We start from the raw sequence: 18952 nt of genomic DNA on the forward strand, positions 1-18952 counted from the left end.
ATCGCCCCACACCTGTGCAATAGTGCCACTCATTTCCAAAACACGACGGCATTAACAATGAAAACACTAATACAGCCCGACGAAGCTCGCAACGTTTTCCACTGAGAGCAGGCTTGCCAGGGCACGAACCCGACTTAGGAAAATAAAACCAAATAGAACTCCCCCGAGTCCGCTGTTCCACTGAGCCGGACGCGCGTGGGGGAGGAAGGCGCCGGCGCCCCGGTAGGGCAGCAGCAGAGGGACCCTGGGGGCCGTCCCCCGCGCGGGTCTCTCCCCGGCCGCCGCGTCGGAGCCCGGCGGGGCGGGCCGGGCCGCTCCCGGGGGCGGCGGCGGGGCCGGCCCCGGCTTCCCGGCATGCTGCGCGCGGCGGGCTGGCTCCGGAGCCCTGGGAGGCGGCGGCGGCGGAGGCGACCCCGGGCGGGAGGAGCGGGAGGAGCAGCGGGAGCCGCCGCGGGCCCGTCGTTCGGTCGCCGCGCTGCCGGGAGCGGAGAGGTGGCCGCGCCGCGCTCCCGCGCCCCGCCATGCCGCTCTTCGCCACCAACCCCTTCGACCAGGATGTGGGTGAGTGGCTCCGCCGCGCCCCGGCCCTCCCGGAGGTACGGGTAACCCCGTGCCCGGGCCCCGCCGGCCGCTCTGCCCGGCCCTCCCTCCGTCGCACGGCCTCGCCTCCGGCGGGGACGGCTGGCGGCGGGCGGCGGCGCGCCGGGCGGCTCCTGGCGGCGGGGCTCCGGCCTGGCAGCCCTGCTGCGGGCCCGGCCTGGCGGCGGGGATGCTCCGCTCGGGGCCGGCCCGCCGGGCAGGGGCTGCGCTCGGGCCGGAGTCCTGGCGAAGGGGTGAGGAGTAAAAGGCCCATCCGCAGCTGCTGTGCGGACAGGGCTTTGAGATTAATTTCTGGAAGAGCTATTTTTCCCCCTTTCATGTGCAACTTGACGTCCTGTGGTCAGGTTTCATCCCCACCTTGTTCGTTCCAAGGCCAGACTATTTGGACAGGGAATATCAGGCTTCTGCCTGAGAAAAATTGTGCTTAGTGCTTATGAGGCCAAAACAGAGGTAAAATAACAAGTAGGCAGGCAAAAAATCATTTTGCATATGTGATTTCTGGTTGTGTAACGCAGCTTGTTGCCTACCTGCTGCTGACATCTGCCTTACGCTGAGATCCTTTGGCTGGGAAACAGCATCTCGTAAGGTGACTTCTCATCTTTGGTTGAGCACCCCCCATCATTTTCTTACGTTGTAACTGCAGCATAATGCTGTTTGTGTTTCTTGGAACAAATTTCTCTAGCGCCTTGTATTTGCTGCACCTTTCAACAGCAAATATGCCATTTGTTTCTTGATGTTTACCCAACTTTAGAAGTCAGGGCTCCTATTCACTTACTACAGTGCTTCAAGAAGCAACTCAGAGCCATTTGGAAAGTAGGAATCTTTCCTGGGGGAAGGATTAGTGCATAAACAAGGGAGTGTGACACAAGTTCTTCATGTATGTTATGAAGAACTTTGGATGTGTTGTGTCTTAGTGTAGCGTAGTTCACATTTCTTGCCACTTGGAATAATGAAGTGTGCCACAACCTTTTCTGGTGAAGACTTCCCTTTAATTTCTAATTTTCTTGATGGCAAAGTCAACAATTATTTATTTTGAGAAGTTGTAAATGTCTTTTCCTCATAATTTCACTGTCTTCTAATGTTACTTGGCACCTGAACATATGGAAGAGTTTGCACTGCTTGTCAGTTTTCTGTGGACCATTAGGGGATTAAACATTGGAAATATTTGTGAGAATGATTGGAACTAATAAGATTAAAAGGTGATGTCTGGGGTTCAGCGAAGTGCCCATTTTCTTATCTCTTAGGGCTGCTGTCTTTCAGTGGTGAAGATCAAGCTGCCTGAGTAGGTTTATAGAGAACTGAGCCCGACAGTTGTGTGTCAGCACTGCGCGTTCCATGGCGTGGAGTGGTAGCACACACATGTTAGGTCAGTGGGTTATTTGCTCTTTTCTGGGGGTGGAGAACACTTGTGCCTTGTCATTGACTCACATACTCTCCAGAGTAGATAGTTTTCAGAAGCTGTATTCTGTGCATGGTGTGAACACAAATAATCACTTCCAGATTGTTGTTGGAAGAACAGGCAGTGGGCAGCAGGGTGATTTGCCAGCAGGTACTAAATACAGCCTCATTCTTATGGACCCCTTTCACAATGCCCTGAAGGAGCAGCAGGCTGTTGGGTGGGTGGCAGCATGCTTTGAGAGGCCTGCTGCCTTGATCCTTTGTGTAGCTGGGTTTGTGCCAAGAGGACAGGAACGGTGAAGTCTCCAGGAAAGCGTCCCCAGGGCCTTCTTCCCCAAGGCCTCTGGGGAATGTGTTATTATCTGGATGAACTTCTTGGCAGGCTTTATCAGATACGTCAGCTGTGGAGCAAGTTCTCATGTTCTCGGGAAACTTCCAAAAGTTGTCAAGCAGTAGTGTTGTTTTTCATTTCTTTTCTCAGAAGGAAAGTTGAGTACTCTGCTTTTGCTCTTTCTCAGCAAGAAAGTTTTCACTTGAAAATCAGATTCCTGAACAGAAAGGTAGTCTGAAGCTATTTTTAGTTTCATATGAAGTTGGATGTTGGTCTGGGGTAATTGAATTCTTGTCTACTATTCAATACTGTGCAATAGTTGGAAATGATTTTGGAAATACTTTGGATGATGAATTGTAGTGAACACATCTGGGACTGAATTGTCTTCTGTTGTTCTGAGGAGCGTGTCTCTAAGCTCAGAAGGAGAGATTTCTCTGTTTTTCTCTCCAGCCATCAGTATTTGCCTAATCCTGTTAGCATGCTCATGGTGCAGATCCTGGTCATCCAGAATAGCATGCCACTTGGAGTCAGCTTAGTGCTGAGATTCTGAGGGGTGCATCTCATCTTTACAAGTGATCAGCAGAAGAATGTTAAGACTACTGTTAAAACACTATTTTAATCTGCCCATGGATTTGAGGAGATAAACCACTGTTGTTCTTGAGGAGACCTAATTTCTGCATGAAATCCAAATACTTCTGTTCTGTTAACAAAAGAATTTTTACCATATTTAGGAATGCTTCTGCACAAAGGGATGCTAATGAATGGTGGCGTAAATTGCTGCGGATTTTTACAATCAGCTGTGGGAACATTTGACAGTGTGTCCATGTAAGGAATATAACACCGGAATATGAACAAAACAAAACAAACGCTGCAAGATACTGAACTGCTGAGGATATAGTTTAAAGACTCTAATCGTCTGCATAGGGGTTTAGAATTAATGACGTTGTTATTGGTTTGATGGGAAGTCATATTTCATAACTTAAGTCTTAAAATCATTTGCATAGGGTTGCAAGTTTATCTGTAAATTTGAGACAGGCAAGGTAATGATGCAGTGTACCTTAAGAACCAAAAGACTGTCTGCTAATCTGTCCTGACAGGCTAATTAGTGAAGTAGCGGTGGGTAGGCTGTGTCTGATGAAGAAGTAACTGTTGGAGCAGTTCTGAAGTGTTACTGAGATGCTGTCTCAAGAATAAAATCTGTAACTCTGGATGTATGCGTACTTAACTGTGAGTTGATATCAAGCATTGTGAAAGTAACCTATGTTACTGACAATTGGAAGAACTTCTCACTCTGTGCTCCAAGCTTATTGTTTTAATGCATTTCTGCAGTTTTATGGGCTGCAATAAACACACAGTCTGGTCTGAGTTGTTAGAAAGTCAATTAATTATTTAATTCACTTTTGAAAGACCATTTTGAATTATTATTTTTAGAAGTTGATCCATCATTCAGCAAATGTCCAGAATGCCAGTGGAAGTAACTCTTAGATAATGTTTTTTGCTTATTTGCAGCAATAGATGGAGGCACTTCTTGCATCTGCTTTGCATGTTAGTCTTGTTCTCATTGTAGTTGTAATGGTTTGAGGCGTCACAAGAGTGGGAATAACATAAAGAATCAGGCTTTCTATTTACAGTAACAGGAAATTAAACAGGTAGTTCGGTAATGTAATAAAACTATCAATTTGATAGCAGTGATTTTTCCCACATTTTCAGCTGTGGTATTTAGTGACTATTTTATGCTTGTAACTCTTACAGAAATATATAACTCTTTTAGAAATTTAATAACATGCGTGGATTACATATGAATGTTGCTGAGTAGTATGCTAAGGTATACATAGAGTTTGATGCAGTAGGATGTAAGAAATACTTTGGCTTCAAATCCCATTGTGCAATTTCTTGTAATAAAATACTCTTGCTCTTTAAACTGGTTACTCTATAGGTCTATCCCCCTTGTTAGTCAACATCATTACGCTATCCCCTTTGCTAGACAACATCTTCAAAACCACACAGTTCTGTGTTTCTGTGAGCTGGGCTTCTCACTGTTTAGAACAGCTTTGGGTTTGCCAAAAGGAGGGAAGTTTATTACAGAGGAGGCTCTTGACCCTGGAGAACTGTGAAGAATGCAAGCTGTGAGTTAACTACCTCTGGCTGCAAGGAAGGACAACTTACAAGGATTGGTTCAGTTTATCGTGAGACCGGCATTTTTTTTGCCCAAGTTGGCCAACTGCTTTTCTCAGCATTGTTTGAGGGGAAAGAATATTAACTGTGAGCTTAGCAGAAAGCTTGTGGAAAGGGGCTGTAGCCAGCCCCCTTTCAGTCCTTCATAAATGTTTCCATAAAACAAGAATTTCTCACTTCACTGTGTGATCTCAACAAAGAATGGCAATGCAGACAGGATCCTGATAAAGTAAATACCTCTTCTATATAATAGCTCTCCCAAATTCTTTTTCTTTATCGCATTCTGAAGAAGAATCACCAGACTTGAGTTCAGCTGGGCAAATTTGAAGCCCACATCATGCATTCCTTTGGCAAAGGAGGTTTTGTAGACTGTACTTTGTTGATAATTCTTTTTCTTTCCTCTCAGGGATGAGATGTCATTTTAAAGTGCTTCCTCTCATTTCAATGTGTGTTGTAACATCAACATTTGGAGAAATCAAAGTAGTTCTCCAGAATGTAAAATCTGTTTCTCTGTGATAAAAATAACACTATATCTTTGACGTGGATGGTGATGTCCCTTGCTGATCTTTCTGAAATGCTGCTTCTACTGTGGCTTAATCTGTGGGGCACTGCAATAGATCCTGGCAGCACTTGTTTGTGTTACTGGCCTGTGATCCACCTTGTGTGCAGTCTGTCATCATCTGTCTTGTCTATCTCCCATGTGCTCACCTTCCTGCTCTGCTGTAATAGCTCTGGGTGAAAGGTTGTTTTAAATTCTGTGGATTTGTTACAGTTTGCAACAAAGTCACTAAATCACTTTTGCCCAGCTCACTAGGCATTCTTAGCAGATCTCTAATCCCTTTATCTTTGTTCTGTCCAGCTCATTTTGCTGAGCGATGTCTGTTGCTGGGCTGCCTCTTCGACAGAGAAATCATACACAGTCCTCTGAAGGAATGAGCCAAGATGGCCTCCCAGCTGCTCTGCCATTGCTGCTTGTTTGCCTCAGGTCAGCTGGTGCTGCCTTCATTGGATGCCTCCCAGAAGTGCTTCCAGAAGGACTTTTTGGGAGTACTGTAAATGGGAATGCAGTTAAGTAGAAGAAATCGGCTAATCATAGAACAGCTTAGTTTGGAGGAGAGCTTAAAGATCATCTGATTGCAACCCCTGTGCCATGGACAGGGCTGCCACCCACCAGATGAGGTTGGCCAGGGCCTCATCCAATCCAGCCTTGAACATTCCAGAGATGGGACATCCGCAGCTTCTCTGGGCAGCCGAGTCCATTGCCTCACTGCTCTCTGAGTAAAAAAAATCCTCCTAATGTAGGGAGATTTAGGTTGGATGTTTAGTGTGAAGCCATAAGGCCAGTCCTTCTTGTCACCATCAGACTGTGCAGAAGTTCAGTCCCTCTCCTGCTTTTAGGTGCTCTTCAAGTGCTGGAAGGTCTGCTGCCACCTCTGTTTTTGCAGCCCAGGATATAGTTAGCCTTCTTGGCTGCAAGAGCATGCTGCTGGCTCATGTGCAACTTTTCATCCACCAGAACCTCCAAGTCCTCTGCAGAGCTGTTCTCTATGAGTTCTTTTCCCAGTCTGTACTCACATCTGGAATTACCCTGACTCAGATGGCTTTACTGAAGTTAAAAGTGTGACAGGGAATTCTAGTGTCTATGAACGCACTCTCTGCTGGAGGCTTATTTTCAGTGTTGCTTAGATCAAAATGAGTTGGCCTTATTTTTCTCTGTGGTTCTGTGTGTGTGGTTAATATAAAGAGGTGGTTTGTATAGAATGGTCGAACAAATGTATTGGTCATTTTGACAGACAAAAAGAATGAAATTAATCACGTGACATGGAATGGTATGGGGACAGAATTACATGGCAAGAGACTGCCAACAACAAAAAATGCAGTCAGTTTCATTTTTCTGGGACCATGTAAATTATTGAATAGATTTGGTAGTTACTAAAATTCCCAAACATTGTAAGCACATGTCTATATTTATATTTATATTGAGAGGGGGGAAATTATTTATTTAGGCTTGAGAAGGAAACAGGACTTTGAGTGGGACAGTGGGAGAGAAGGCTGATGGGAGTGCTGAATTTTGTGTCGCTCCCATGGCGTTTACATTGGTGTAACAGATCATTGAGGACTTTTTGTTCTGCTGGAAGCTGATAGTAATTTTCCTGTGTAAGTGAAGGCTGCCTTCAGCCACTCTTTTCTTTGTACCTTCACTAAGAACTTTATTATCTCGTTTCAGAGGTATGTGATGGGGAGGGCAGTTATGTCCATGGATGGAGTAAGTAAATACCAACTAGAATGGCTCGACATCCTGGTTTAGTAGAATAGGCTTTGAGTTTTTACTCTCATTTGTTCTAACTGCTTCAAATTACGCAGATTTTAAATGTTGGGTTTATGTGAAGTTTTGAGCTATTATTGCTGTTTCTTAAAATTCTAGTTTGTTTTAACATCTTTGAGAGTACGTAGCAGAAAACAAGTAGGTCAATTCTAATATTGGAATGCTTTAATATGAGTGAAATCTGAACTTCAGATAACTTAAACCTGCAGTGTAATCTGGTGTTGACAGTGGATAGTCTTGCAGAGTTCTGGCTGGGCAGCGTGGTGCAGAACTGTCAGAGAATGCAGGAAACTTGCTGATACTTGTATGGCAGGTCTGGTGGGATGTGGCAATGTCTGTGTTTCTCTTACTGGCGCCTGAGCATAAGGGAAACTTCAGGTAGAATCACAGAATAAATATTTTTGCATTACTTACAATTTTTAAACAATGTACAAAATCAGAGGAGAAAACAGCTCAAGGTGCTAAAAGTCTTTGCATTTGTGCAAATCAGAGGGGAGGTAGCTGAGCTTCACAGAGCAAGGTGTGAAGCTGGTGTGCTTAGGTGTCCTAGAAGCTCAGAAGTTTGCCAGACTGTTTATATTTTGAGTGCATATATGGCAACATAATTGCAGATCTGAGGCTGACACAAAGTTAAAGAAGCTTTTCAGCTTTGCATTTATTTTTGTTATTCGCATTATTTTTTGCGGGAGACAGTTATTGTAAAAAAGGACCTCTGTCCAGTATTGGACAAGTAACTTGCTATTTTTTGGTATATATTCACATGCCTATAGTTATACAGTTATCCTTGCAGAAATGGTTAAATATAAACAAAAAAGGGGAAAAAAAAAAAAAAAAAGACTAAATGTTCTCAGCATTGTTATTGATTTTTACAAGAAAGGTGTGCTGTATCTCATGGTTGGGCAACCTTTTGGCTTACCTGGGCTGCACTGAGCAAACAGGCTGCATATAAAATAAATAATAAAGTTGGAGTATGGAGTATATAGGTAACAACTTCTTTAAATGTATTTTTTAATGAAACATTAAAAAAAAAAAAAAAAAGAACAAAAATGTAATACTAGTGTATTTGACTCTGTGAAACTAATGCATCAGGCTGGTTTGATGGCATTGGTTGCCATTCCAAGTGCATTCTCAGGGTGTTCATCAGAAATTTTTGATGAAATATTACTCCTCCTGTGCTTCATCCTTGACAATAGTTATTCCCAGATGTATGTACTGCCAAAAAACAGTGAGGTGAATAAGACATGACTGTAAAGTGAGGGATATTTTTCTTTGGCAAGAGAGGATTCGTACAAGTTTGGTGAAGAGACATTACCAAATTTTTCTTTGAGTTGAATGCCTGTTTGCAGCTCTATGCATTCCACTTGAAAATTTGCAGGTAATTTATTTATGTCAACCTAAAAATGGGGTCAAAAATATACAGTGTAAAAAAAATATATTTTTTTGAAATCTTGAAACCTATTCTCAAGTTCCTTTATCAAAACAGAAAGCATGGCTGTATATTTTCCACTGTTCATTGGACTGTGTTTAGCCAGTGTGTCAAAATGCATGAAATTATTTGCAGTGATTTGAGCTTGCCATAATTTATGTTGCATTTCAAACACTGTTATGGTTTGAAACATGGCACAGATAAGCTGATTTTCACCTTGAAGATGCATGTTTAGCTCATTTAAATGAATGGTAAAATCTACCAAAAATGCTAAACGTGTGAGCCATTTTAAGTCTTTATGTCCTGGCACAAATTTTCCTTCTAATTCCATAAAGGACTGGATTTCACTTTGCAAGTCATAAAGTCTTTGCAACATTTTGCCCCGACTTAGGCTCCTGCCTTCAGAAAAGTGAATGATGACCTCATAATCAGCATCCATACTTTTAAGGAACTGCTAGAACTGGTGACTCTGTCCCTTGGACTTTACAAAACTGACAGCTTTGATGATGATTTATGTGACATTAACCATTTTTAAAGCTTTTGCATGTAAGTTTTTTTTATGTCTGATGAAGTGATATTTCATCAGACCTGAACTGCTGATGGTAAGTTCATCATCTTCCATTCATTTTATAAATACCTCTGTTTTACCAGCCATCTTCAGGCACCATCAGTAGCTATACCAGATGTGATGACAACAGTTAAAGGAAATTGCTTTCATGTATTTTTTCTTAAATCAGTGGCTTACAACCGTCAGTCCACTGCTCAAAAAATGCCTTAAAAAAAAAAAAAAAAAAAAAAGCAGCAAAACAAACAAATAAACCAGAAAAAAACAAAACCCCAAGCCAAACCCTCTTGGCTATTGTAGTATACTCTGCAAAGCACAGTCATTTTGTAAGTAAACCTTTGCAGGTTAGGCTGTAGGACTGGAACATTCTTCTGAATTGCAGTTTGGTGGCTGATATTTCTTCCCACCTTTGTTTGTATAGGAAATGAGCACTAAGAAGTCTGAGACAAATGGTGTTGATGCTGAATAGGCAGCTAAACTTCTGGTTGTTTTGGGTACCTGAAAACGACAAGCATTTTTTGGCCATTTAGATCCCTACCCAGCGTGGCCTGTTAGGTCTTCTATTGAAAACCAACACTGAACAGGTTTTCTCCTTTATATATATGTATATATAAACATGCATATATAGTATTTTACATATATAAGTATATATATATATTTTACATATATATACATATATACATATATATAATATATATATATTACTATAATATAGTAAAATACTATATATGCATGTTGTTTTGAAAGGCACAAATAGGATATCTTAATAAGGAGCAAGGAAGATCGACTTCAAGACAGCTTTCAGGAGGCATGGTTTAAGCAAACAAACAAAAAAACACCCTTTATTTATTTAGCTTCCAAGTTTTCAGTTTCTCAATCAGAAAAACAGCCATTCAAGTTCAGTGCAAGAGCTAATACGCTCTCACCACAACTGGTGTTGTAAGTAGGGTAACTCACAGATGTGTATCTTGCTGTCCCCGCTTCTGATCTACATTGTGTGACACTCACCTGAGTTCTGGTACAGTGTTTCAAAGGGCTGGACAGCATTTATACTCAGGAGTGGTGTTCTCTTTAGAAGGCAGATGTTGTCCAGAAGTTTGATTTATTTGGAAAATGAATGCAACTACTGCTTACCTTACCTTGGTCTTTTCTGTGTTTTCCTACACATCTATTTCTTCAGATATGATATGTTAGAGACTGAATCCAGGGCAAGATGGAACTGCACTCACTTGGCATGCCAGTTCCTATGGGTACAGGAGAAATATGAAGGGAGAAGGCTGGTGACTGAAAAATGTGATGTGTTGTATTTGTGTTGCAATGGTTAAAGTTGCAGTGTTAATTCATAGGCCTTGCCTATGCTAGATAAAAAGCCACCTACGCTCTGGTGTGTTAGTGATACAGCTTTGTGGGAGATCTGCTCTGGGAAAGCAGGGGCAGGGTATGGTAACCTATGCCATGGGTCATGGAGTTCTGTTTTTCTTTGTGTTTGAAATGCAGTCAGTGAGTCTTACAGAACTCTGATTTCATGAAGGAGCCAGCGCTGTCTTTAAGAGTTGTTTCAGTGCAGTCTGAAGTGTTACCTGATCTTGCCCTGGCAGGCAGTCATCGGGTAAGGTTTTAGCAATGAGGTGTGTGGGGGAGGGTCTGAGGTAAGCACTGGTATTTCGATGACAGAATTATTTTTGATCAGAGAAGGGAGGATGAAGAACATTTTGAGTTCAGGTTCCATCTCCTGTGTGAAGCTACTGTGAGAGTTCAGGTACAACTTTGTGTTGCCTTCCTGTCCCTGAGATAGTGATGTGCCACCTGTTAGCTGGGGTGTGCAAATGCTGAGTGAGTGCAGAGAGTTTTGGCTGCAGGTGTGTGCCTTGTGTCAGAGAAGCGCATTAAGTGGTAACTGTGTAAGTAATTGAACTTAAATAGCTCTGAGTTGTAATTTTGTCTCTGAAACACTGACGCAACACAGGAATTTCCAAGCATCCCTGCTGCTCCTTTTCCTGGAGTGGTGAAAGGTGACTGCCATGCACTAATGCTCAGAGAATGGCTTTTTTTGTGTCAGTCTAGCTCAGCTTGGTCACTGCGAGTGTCTTACTATTAAATTTTTATTCAAGGAAAGTAATAGATGCTTATTACTAAAGATAGAAAGTACTCAGTGACTTTGGGTTCCAGGCTGGCATGTTGTAAGGAACCTTTTAGTGTCCGGTGATGGAGACATTGTGGCAATGGGTGGTTTTTAGACAATCATGGGATCAGAATATCCTGAGTTGGAAGGAACCCATAGGGATCATCGAATCCAATTCCTGACTTCACACAGGACCACCCAGAAATCAGACGATGTGTCATGTCTGAGGGTGTTGTCCAAATGCTTCTTGAACTCCTGCAGCTGGGTGCCATGATCGCTGCCCTGGGGAGCCCAACCACCTGACCACCTGCTCAACTTTCAAGAAATGATGTAGCTGTGATAGTGAACTTGTAACTGTATTGGTGGATACGCCTGCAAAATATTCTCATTCAGACTTAGAATGAAGGTTGTAATTGGTGAGGTTGGTATGAACTAGGGATTTCATCAATACCATCGTATCTGTAGTTTTATCCAAACTGCTTAAATCAACATAAACAACAGCTTGGTGTCATTTAAACTCTAAGCATGCGTTATTTTACTTGATGGTTTGCCATGGCATTTCTCTACAGTGACGCTGTGTAAAGAGAAGAATTGCTTCTTGCCAGAAGTACAGGCAGTATTACGCACAGCATAGGAGCCTGAAGTTTCCATCCCATTGGATTCCTCAGCTCTGTGGCTGCTGAAGCATAGCATGGCGTGAGGCTACAAAGCCCTGAGCCAGGCTGGAGCCAGGGTCTCTGCAGGGTGCTCTGTGGGCACAGAGTGGAGCTGGTCCAGCTCCAGCAGGGTTGGCAGTGAGCTGCAACAGGAGCCCTGGAACTGAGCTGCCTCTACGCAGCCGATCCGTGGTATGGGTCGTGTTGAACAGCAGTTGCAGGGAATGCAGTGCAGGCACAGCAGCTCAGGTGCAATTCTGCTTGGGCTCGGTGTTTTATATAAAGTATTTTTGACCACAAAATTGAAATTCTGGAGTAACAGAACAATGTTTGTTGATGTAGGCAGGCTACAATCTCATGGCTCTATTCTCATGCTTTTGGCATTTTTAGTTTGTGTCCTGACTGGATTGTGTTTTCTTTATGAGCAAGCTTTAAAAACTGAGCCATTTCTCTGACTGCTGGCCCTAAGCATGATTTCGAACAATAATAGACTGAAAGTAAAATAAAATGCTTGTCTTCTTAGTGTCAGATGTTATCATAGCATCTATTCAGAGTTTTCCTCTTCTCCATAGTCTTGCAAATGCTAGTTTGGATTAATTAATCTTCCCTGACAGTGAAGTTTTTACAGGAAATCTTTCCTTCCTTTTTAAACTAAGCACGCTGGGAGGGATTGTACTCATTGCTGAGGCATATTTGGCAGACTAAGGTGAATATTAGGTGAAGCAGGTATAGGTTATAGTTCTCTGCCCATCATTCCTTCTGTCTCTTCTCTGAAAGAGTGATCAGGCACTGGAACAGGCTGCCAGGGAGGTAGTGGAATCACTGTCTCTGGAGGTGTTCAAGAAGCTTTCAGATATTTTATTAAGGGACATGGTTTAGTGGGAAATATTGGTGGTGGGTGGATGGTTGGACTGGATGATCTTGGACCTCTTTTCCAACCTTGATGATTCTGTTTGGAAATTGCCTTGTGATCTCCAGCCCTGACTTGAACTATCAATTTTTAGATACCATTCCACACAGCTGCAGTTTAAACCTCAGTTTTCTTTATTACTTTTATTTATTGTTATCCTCTGTGTACCTAGGCTTTTCTGGGGGAAAAATAGGGACGGAGTCTGTTTTTTCTTCTGATTTGTTTTCCACCCATCTTTATTTCTTCACTCTTCAGGAGGGACTGTTCTTGTCGTATGCAGAAGATTTGGAAGAAAGGGTCAGTGGATTTTATCTGATTAGCTTTGTGACTAAAAAGTGGAATATGTCATCCAAAGCAGAGATAATAATGAGGAGATAATAATCACTGGCCTTTCAATGAGTTCTTGAAACCCCCTTGCTGAGAGAAGAGGAAAGACATAGAAAGAAAATGTATGACACAGCAACTTAGTGTCTGAGTATGGGGTAAATTCTGGTTGTGTCTGGCTGCAAATAGGGAACTAATGCTTCCAGTATTTATATGATCTTAAACTTAACATTTCCAAATGAAGAAAAAAATATATCTGTTGATACTTGATATACTTCTAGATATATATTTATTATGTGGAAAAAAACAAATATATATTTGCTTACCAGTTTAACTTTGCAGCTGCAAGTGAACATTTGAAAGGTAAAAATATTTAGTCACAACAGTTATATGAATTTATTAAGTACACAATGTAATACATTTAGTTGTATGCAGAAATAGCATTGCAACATCTTTATTGTCAATTTTGTTAGATTATTATATTTATATTCTTATTTATTATATTTGTATTTTGTTCATTAGAGAAAGCAACCAGTGAGATGAACACTGCAGAGGACTGGGGCCTCATCTTAGACATCTGTGATAAAGTTGGACAGTCACGCACAGGGTAAGTGATTTTAGAAACTGTCCCCCACAAACATTATTCACTTCATTATTTCAATCTTATACTCAGATGAGAGGAATGAAAATTTTGTCTCGTGTAGACTTTTGAAGCAGCTGAGTTTAATTTACTTTATGTACTTACTGGAGTAGATTTACTACAGTGAAAGGAAAGTATGGATTTTCTGCCCAAATATTTTACAGTTCTTTCCTTGTCTCTTAAAATCAGGAATTCCATACGGCAGTTTTTTCACAGTGTAAAAGAATAAACAAGCTGATATGTTTTATCAGTGTCACTGTGAATCCAGCAGACATCATCAGGATTTTTTTCTTGTATAATCATAATCAAGGATCAAAGTGACCTCCAGAAGTCATCTGGTCCAACCCCCCTTACTTGAAACAGGTCTATTTAGATCAGGTTGCTCAGGACTGTGCCGAGTCTTGAATGCCTCCAAGGACAGAGTTTCCACAACCTCTGCAATCCATTTCAGCATTTAACTACCCTCACAGTAAGCAAGTAAATAAATGAATGATTCTACTATATGTTTGCAGTTTCCCTTGTTCCAACTTGCTTGTTGTGTCTTACCCTATGACTGCAGTTTTAACAAGAATCTGGTTTCATCAATGGCCTCTGTTTAAGTAGTTGTATAAAGCAGTAAGGTTTGCTTTTACCCTGTCCTTCTAAAAATTGAACTCACATGCTGATGTCTATGTGACTCCCCTCTGGTCATCTTGATAGCCCTCCACTGAACTTGCTGTGGTGTGTCAGCATCCTTCTTGTATGGGAGAACTCAAAAGTGGGCAGTGTCCCAGTGCAGTCTTACAAGTGCTGTATAGATAGAGTGGAACACTTCTCTGGCTCTACTGGCTGTGCTGTTGTTACTATGGCCTGTGATGTGTTTGGTCATCTTTGCTGCCAAACTGCACTCCTATCACCCACTGGGTCGTGCCAAGCCTTCCCTGTGGAGCTGCGTTTTGGGCAGTCAGCTCCTGGCCTGCACTGATGCAGTCCACTCCAGATGCAATACCTTGCCTTTCACTTGTTAAATTTAATGATGTTCTGGTTTGCCCATTCTCCTTACTGTCCATACCTCCCTAGCTGCCCCGCTCTCTGGTATATCAGCTGCTTCCTCCAGCATGCTGTTGTCAGGAAAGATGCCTCCTGTCATCTAGGTCATTACTGAAGACATTTAGCAGCACCAGTCCCAGGAATTTCCTGAGGGACACCACGAGTTACTGCCCACCAGCTGGGATTTGCACACTGCTGACAACTCTGTGAGCTCAGCAGCCCAGCCAGTTTTCCACCCACCTTATCATCCTTTTATCCAGCCAGTATTTCACCTGTTGGTGAGAAGGAGAGCTATACTAGACTGTGTCCAGCACTTTATTGAAACTGAAGTTTAAAGCGTCCTCTGCCTCTCCTTATCCTCACCACCAGTGTCTCTGTGTGGTAAACAATGAGGATGTGTGTTTCTCCCTCTTGTTTTGAGAAACTATTTTCTTGCATCAGGGCTTTAAGAAATGTTCATTTAAAAAAATGTGATTAAATGAAGTGCACCTTTAATGCAGACTATTCATGCTTTCATTATCAATCCTGTAATGAACTCTCTAAGAGACTTTATGCAAGCCTTCTTTTTTTTTTTAATACATAAGGAGTTAAAGTATAATTTGAAATAGCAAGTGAAAAATATGTCATAAAGATGATATTTTGATATATCTGTAGTGTTTTTATTCAGTGTTGTGTTAGACTTTGGACATTTTTAAATACATTTTCCTCAAGCATTCCCTGTAACATTTCAGGTAAGAAGGTTCAAAAAGAGAGCTATGCCACTGGTGCTGTTCCAGGGGACAGGTTCACAAATTAACTTGTTCCTTGGGATTAAGAGTGGTGTCTAGAGGAGTATTTATGAATAGTGTGGTATATTGAGACTTCTGTGCTGTTGTGTATAACTCCAGTAAAAATAAAAACTGGTTAGTTATTAATAATGTTTTGTATTATTCTCTATATGTGAAATGTGTTTCTATTCCATGTATGTTGATGCTGTGTCTGCAACAACAACAGTGTTATTGAAGAATACCTCAGTATTCTATTTCACCACTTTTGCATAGGCAAGATTCAGCTTCACAGTGGCTTACCCTAAGCAGTGCTTAAATGTAATTAGCTCAAGAGACAGCTGCTTGGAAATGCAGATAAAGCCAGCGATCTTCTGGCGACATACAGCTATGTTTCTCCATGACAGCTGGAATTTCTGTTATGATTTTAAAAACAAAACAAACAAACAAAAAAAAACAAAACAGCAGTGGTTTTGTCCTGCTGTGACTTTAACCTTTCTAATACTTACCCTGCTTATAATATGCTGCCAGCTGACTCATTGCTGAATAGTAAGCACATTCTGTTAAAAACTTGCTGATAGTGAGTTTTCTTTGTTTGTATGGATTTTGTCATGTTATAGCAAGGTAAAGCAAGACAATGTTTCCCATTAAGTTTAAATCAGATAAGCTACACTTAATAACTCTTCTGCAATTTAAGTTATTGTGGCAAGGATACTAATCATTGGAACTGGCTTCTGCTTTAGTTTTTTCACCAATTTTTGTCTAATGTGAACTGTTCTGTTTGGCAGAAGCTTATACTGTATTGTTTCCACTTTATTGATTTTCTTTTGTACAGTTTTTGAATAGCATGCCTTTCAACATTTTAAACATAAACCACCATACACCTAAAGGAATTATTTTTCTTTATGAAATGTAACATTTTGTTGTATACTGTTATGTTGCACATTGTCTCATTTATCTGTTTGTTTGCTTTCAGAGTAGTTGTTGGAAAACTGTTGTCTGCAAGTACTTATTTTCTCCTGAGATAAATTAACTACAGTTTAGTAGAGGAATTGCTAGCTGGATACATACACTTGTGCTACTGTTAGTTTTTATATTGCTGTAGCTTGGTGACAGAAAGCCATCTTCTAATTGACTTTTCTTTGATCCAACCAACGAACACAGTTTTATCAAGTTGGAATTCCACCAAATCTCCCTTTTTAATTGACTGCTTTCTTAATTTTTAGTGAAGTTCAAAAACTCACTGATTAGAGTTGATAGAATTTTCATAGAAAACAGCCTAAGGACAGTAAATTCAGTAATGTTTTGAATAATGTACCTTTTTACATTAGCATATGTAAAGTATTGCCACGTGCATTGTGGAATTGGATACTGTATTGCATATCAGCTTCTGAGAGTGATCTAAGATGTGTCTGAGTCAATAGGAAAAGCTTTATAATCTCTGAATGTTTTTTAGTAAGCAATGCAGTTTTGCAGTTGCATCGTGCATTTTTTTGCAGGTGTTTTGGGAACATTGGCAGTATCTGAAACTGCTGAGCAAGCTGCCTTTTCAACATGAAAAGATGCTAAGATTGTTATCATTAGATGCAATTTGTTTTTCTGCTTTTTTAGACAACGTTATTGAAAACCTGTTTACTTTAAAACCTTTGATTGTGTTTTACTTGTGTTTTAAGTCATCTTAGTACAGGGGAGGTATGGATTTTGCATTTTGTTGGCTTGGAATAGAAATGCTGTCACAACTTAATCTATACTTCATCATCTCTTAGTAAGATAATGTTACGACCGTGGAATTATGTTTGCAATGGATAAAAGGGAAACCTAACAGTTATGGTATGTTCTAGTATGAGGTGCACACATTTTGCACTCTTATTTGTCATGCTTCAAGGCTAATGCAGTAATTGTCTGCATTTGGCTTTGACAGGGTTGTAACTTTTGTTTTAACCTAGTTTGTTTGAAACTATCACTACCTCAATTTTTCTCTAGGAATGTTAGTTAATAAAAATGATGGACTGGAAAAAAAAACATGAAGTCAGTGAATGGGAGAAGACGGCAATGGCTGTTGCAGCATTCTGTTGGGGGGAAATTTGGATGTTGAAAAGCTGTCACTCAGGAATGGTTTGTCTGTTTTGCTGGTTGTGTAACTTTGTTGTGGTTCCTTGTGGGCTGATTCTGGTCAGCTGATTCTCCTTGGTTGTTTCCATGTCTCTTGTACAAAAGCAGTCTTCCAAACTACTTCCTGTCTTTTTTTGCCCCCCCCAAGTTACTCAATGTAAGCAACATGTTAGTAGTCATCACAGTGTGTCTCGCAGAGTGATCAAGATACTCTGCCTTACTGGTTTCTAGAGGAGCAAGCAGAACAACTGAGTCACCTGGGTAGCCTTGAGTCTGATAGGCAGTTACCTTGGATAATGAACAGAGGATAAATTGCTGACAAATGTAAGAAATGTGTTGCGCGCAGTAGTATTCTAGCTTCAAATGCAGTTAATGTTGTATTTGTTAAGTATATAGTGGATGTACCTACCATTCAAATGCATTATTTTACTCTCTAAAACTGCATTTTATTGCAAATGTTTTCTGAATATATTATGTAGTATGTAATATCAAAATTTCTACTTAATCCTTCCCAACCTTCCACCTACTGATTTGTTACCCTCCCTCGCTGTGCTGCCTTTGAAGCTTTGATTATGAAGTTATTAGAGCAGAATTGCAGGCTGATATTTGTGTAGCATGGCCTGGAGAAAGTGCTTAATAGACAGAATTTTATTCTTGTGGAATGCATGCCTCTCTTCTAATTTCTGCTTAGTGCTTTTCATCATTTCTTAGCTAAATTGCATGACAAATTAATTTGAAATTAAAGTAAGGATATTTGTTCTGTCTACAGTAGGGATACTTGAAGTTTAATTGGTGACCTGAGCATTAGTAAGCATGATTTTTTTTTTGGTGTGGAATTAATCTAAAGATCTTTTTAAAAGCATTACGAAAAAGCAGTGATATTCAAATATTGATTGTTTCTGTTAAAAACATCTATTTGCTCACATTTTTGGAAGTTCTTATGAATGACTGTGGTTTGGTGTTTTTTTGTTTGTTGTGGGTTTTTCGTTAACACTTTTCAAAATTGTATTTGACAAATATGGAAGGTCATTTGATTTTGAAACTTTATTGTCACTTTACTACTTTTTAGAAATAGCTTCCATAATAAAATTGTCTTAGACTAATGATGCTGTGGTCCTATTCCTGGACTGCTAAGTTCTTGATTCTGTAGCCTGCTTTTGTAAATGCTGGCTTGGTAATTAATGTCTGTGGTTGTGCTCATAAGTTAATGCAGTTATTTATATATAAAGGCATTCACTTAGAAAAGAACAAAAAAAACCACAGTATTTTTGTAAATTTTGTCATGTATTCTTTCTCAGGTGTAGTGAACACAGGAGAAGTCTTGGTTAATTAGTAGGTAATGAACGGTGCTTGTCTTACAGCTTTCATTTGTAATAATAATTGCTTATATGAAGATATACACTGAACAACATGTAGCCTTGCTACATGATAGCATTTTCTATAATTAGTACTACTAAACATGAGAGAGACATTTCTGTAAAATGTAGACACTGCCAAATATAGTATATCCAAGCAGTAGTGTAACTTATACCTAAGTTTCATATTAGTTTGTGGATATCAGTTCCATAGAAAAC

At 40.6% G+C, this 18952-nt stretch overlaps 1 protein-coding gene across 3 annotated transcripts in view; it reads left to right on the plus strand.

The window, feature by feature from the left end:
- The first annotated feature begins 373 nt into the window (after window positions 1-373).
- STAM (signal transducing adaptor molecule) overlaps window positions 374-18952 on the plus strand; it is a 33060-nt gene continuing 14481 nt past the window's right edge. The window contains exons 1-2 of one of the 3 annotated variants that reach the window (XM_031614318.2): window positions 374-561; window positions 13356-13440. In XM_031614318.2, the coding sequence (XP_031470178.1) occupies window positions 522-561; window positions 13356-13440 (125 nt within the window). In that variant the 5' untranslated portion in view covers window positions 374-521. Of the gene's footprint in view, window positions 562-8273; window positions 8859-12674; window positions 12807-13355; window positions 13441-18952 lie in introns of those variants that run through there. The other 2 variants (XM_031614319.2, XM_090142884.1) reach the window with 2 other exon arrangements.

This window comes from Phasianus colchicus, chromosome 6 (assembly GCF_987193195.1).
Source record: "Phasianus colchicus chromosome 6, bPhaCol1.hap1.1, whole genome shotgun sequence".
NCBI classification, from domain to species: Eukaryota; Metazoa; Chordata; class Aves; order Galliformes; family Phasianidae; genus Phasianus; species Phasianus colchicus.